Source organism: Neopelma chrysocephalum, unplaced genomic scaffold (genome assembly GCF_003984885.1).
Source record: "Neopelma chrysocephalum unplaced genomic scaffold, ASM398488v2 Primary Assembly neopelma1_95675, whole genome shotgun sequence".
Classification (NCBI taxonomy): domain Eukaryota; kingdom Metazoa; phylum Chordata; class Aves; order Passeriformes; family Pipridae; genus Neopelma; species Neopelma chrysocephalum.
Genome location: NW_020924339.1, coordinates 1 through 1,923, shown reverse-complemented (window position 1 = coordinate 1,923; position 1,923 = coordinate 1). Strand labels below are relative to the sequence as shown.

Below are 1,923 nucleotides of genomic sequence, written 5' to 3'. Positions count from 1 at the left end.
ATGGGTCGGTGGGTACTGGGTGATCCCTGGTGGGTACTGGGTGATCCCCGCGGCATCGCCACCCCCTCCCCATCCCCTGGGGTGCCTCGGGGGGGGGGGGGTCCCCCGGCCCGGGCACAGGCTCAGGAGCCACCGGCGCCGGGATGGGTGACACGATTGTACTCCTGGATCCGCGCCTTGAGGTGCGTCAGCTTCTTCTTCAGGTACTCACAGCGCCGCTGCTTCTCCAGCCAGGCTGGATCCTGCCGGGAATAGCCCTGCCAAGGCACCGGGGTCCTGTGATGCCCAGGGCTCACCCCCCCACGCTCCCCAGAACAAATCCTGAGCCCTCCCGCTGCTCACCCTCCTCTCCCTCACGAACTCACAGCAGTTGTGGGTCACGTCCCGGAGCCCCGCGGGGGGTTCAGCCCTAATGAGGCGGCTGGAGGTGACAAATCCGGAGGGCTCGGGGGCACCCAGAATTCCTCCGGCACCTCCAGCGCTTCCAAGACCTGCGGCAAAACCCTCCCCCAGGGCGCAGCCAAGAAATTCCAACGCTCATTAATTTTCCAGGAGCTGCCTTCGGGCGCTGCTGGTGCCACCGGAGCCTGGGGGTCCACGTGTCTCCTCCTGTTCCCCCCAACACCCTCTGCAGCCCCCCCCCCAGGCTCACCCCTAATCCCTGCAGAGAACGCCCAACTCATCCCACCCACAGGACGGTGCCCCGTGCCCACCCAGGGACCCACCGTCCTGCCCGGGGGGTGACATGTGGCACGGAGCTCCCGGTGCAGATCCACATATTCCGCCAGCTGGTCCTGGAAGACGCCCTTGTACCCCTCCCGCTGCCGGGGGCTCAGGATCGCCGGGTACCTCCTGCCCCCCCCCAAAACCACGGGGCTCAGGTGCTGCCCTCACCGCCGGGACCCTCGTGGTTGGGTCCCTGGGGGTCCGTGACCATCCCCGTCGCCAAAGGGCCACTTACACCACATAGTCGGGGACGGCGCGTGGTCGGGGTGACAGTCGGGGGGCGACAGACCTGTCCCCCCGCTTCTCCTGCTCCCTGGCAGGACGGGCCCTCCCCGGGGGTCCCCGGGGTGGCACCACCTCGTCTTCGAAGGTGACACACCTGGCACGGGCCGGCGGCGGCTTCGGGACACAAGGGAGGGCTGTGAGGTGGCAGGGCGGGGACCACCCGGGGCCGCCCCCGCTCCCGGTGACCGCGGGACCCCCGGGGACCTCCCGGGGGCTTCCAGGTCACCTCACCCCGCCACACGCGGGGGGACGGGAGGCTGCGGGCCGGGCAGAGCAGCGCCGGGAGGAAGAGGAGGGTGAGAGCAGAGACAGCAGCGAGGGGGGGGCCGTGACACAGCCCCCCAAGGGTGGCAGTCCCCCGCCACTGCCAACGACACGAGGGACGTGAGACCCGACTGGGCAGGGGGGCAGGAGGATGCTGCGGTCACCGAGAGGTGGTCGTCAGCCTCAGCCGCCCCCGGCCCCCCCCAGGGCAGGACTTAGTGGGGGCCCAACGCCCCCAGCCCAGCCCGGGGGCTCAGCCCCCCCCGCCCCCGCTCCGTACCGGGCGGTCCCGGTGTCCCGGCGGGGCGGGGGGGCTCGGCCAGCGGCTCCCGGCGGTTTTGGGGTGATGGGGGTGCCCCCGGTGCATCCGGCTTCGCTCCCGCAGCTCCGGGCTGGGTCCCGCTGGAGGAGAAGCCGCGGGATGAGGGGGAAGCCCCCGGTCCCGGTGTCCCCGGTCCCTCCTCCGTGTCTCAGCTTTCCCCGCGGTCCCCGTCGCTCCCATGGGGACACAACCGTGTCCGGATGTGTCACCTCTGGTGCATGAACCACCGTCCCAGTCCCCCCCTAGTCTGGACTGGGATGGAAAGCACCCACTGGTGCTCCCAGCACCCAGGAGCAGGGACCCCTCTGGACCCCCTCAGGGCAGGA

At 70.9% G+C, this 1,923-nt stretch overlaps 1 protein-coding gene across 1 annotated transcript; it reads right to left on the bottom strand.

Moving 5' to 3' along the window:
* Positions 1–6: 6 nt before the first annotated feature.
* OCEL1 (occludin/ELL domain containing 1) lies at positions 7–1,677 on the bottom strand (the record flags this gene model as incomplete). The annotated part of the gene is made up of 5 exons (XM_027708147.1): positions 7–257; positions 726–852; positions 962–1,145; positions 1,243–1,375; positions 1,556–1,677. Coding segments are annotated over 5 exons (701 nt in total), but the record flags the coding sequence as incomplete, so codon positions are not given.
* Between the last annotated feature and the right edge of the window lie 246 nt (positions 1,678–1,923).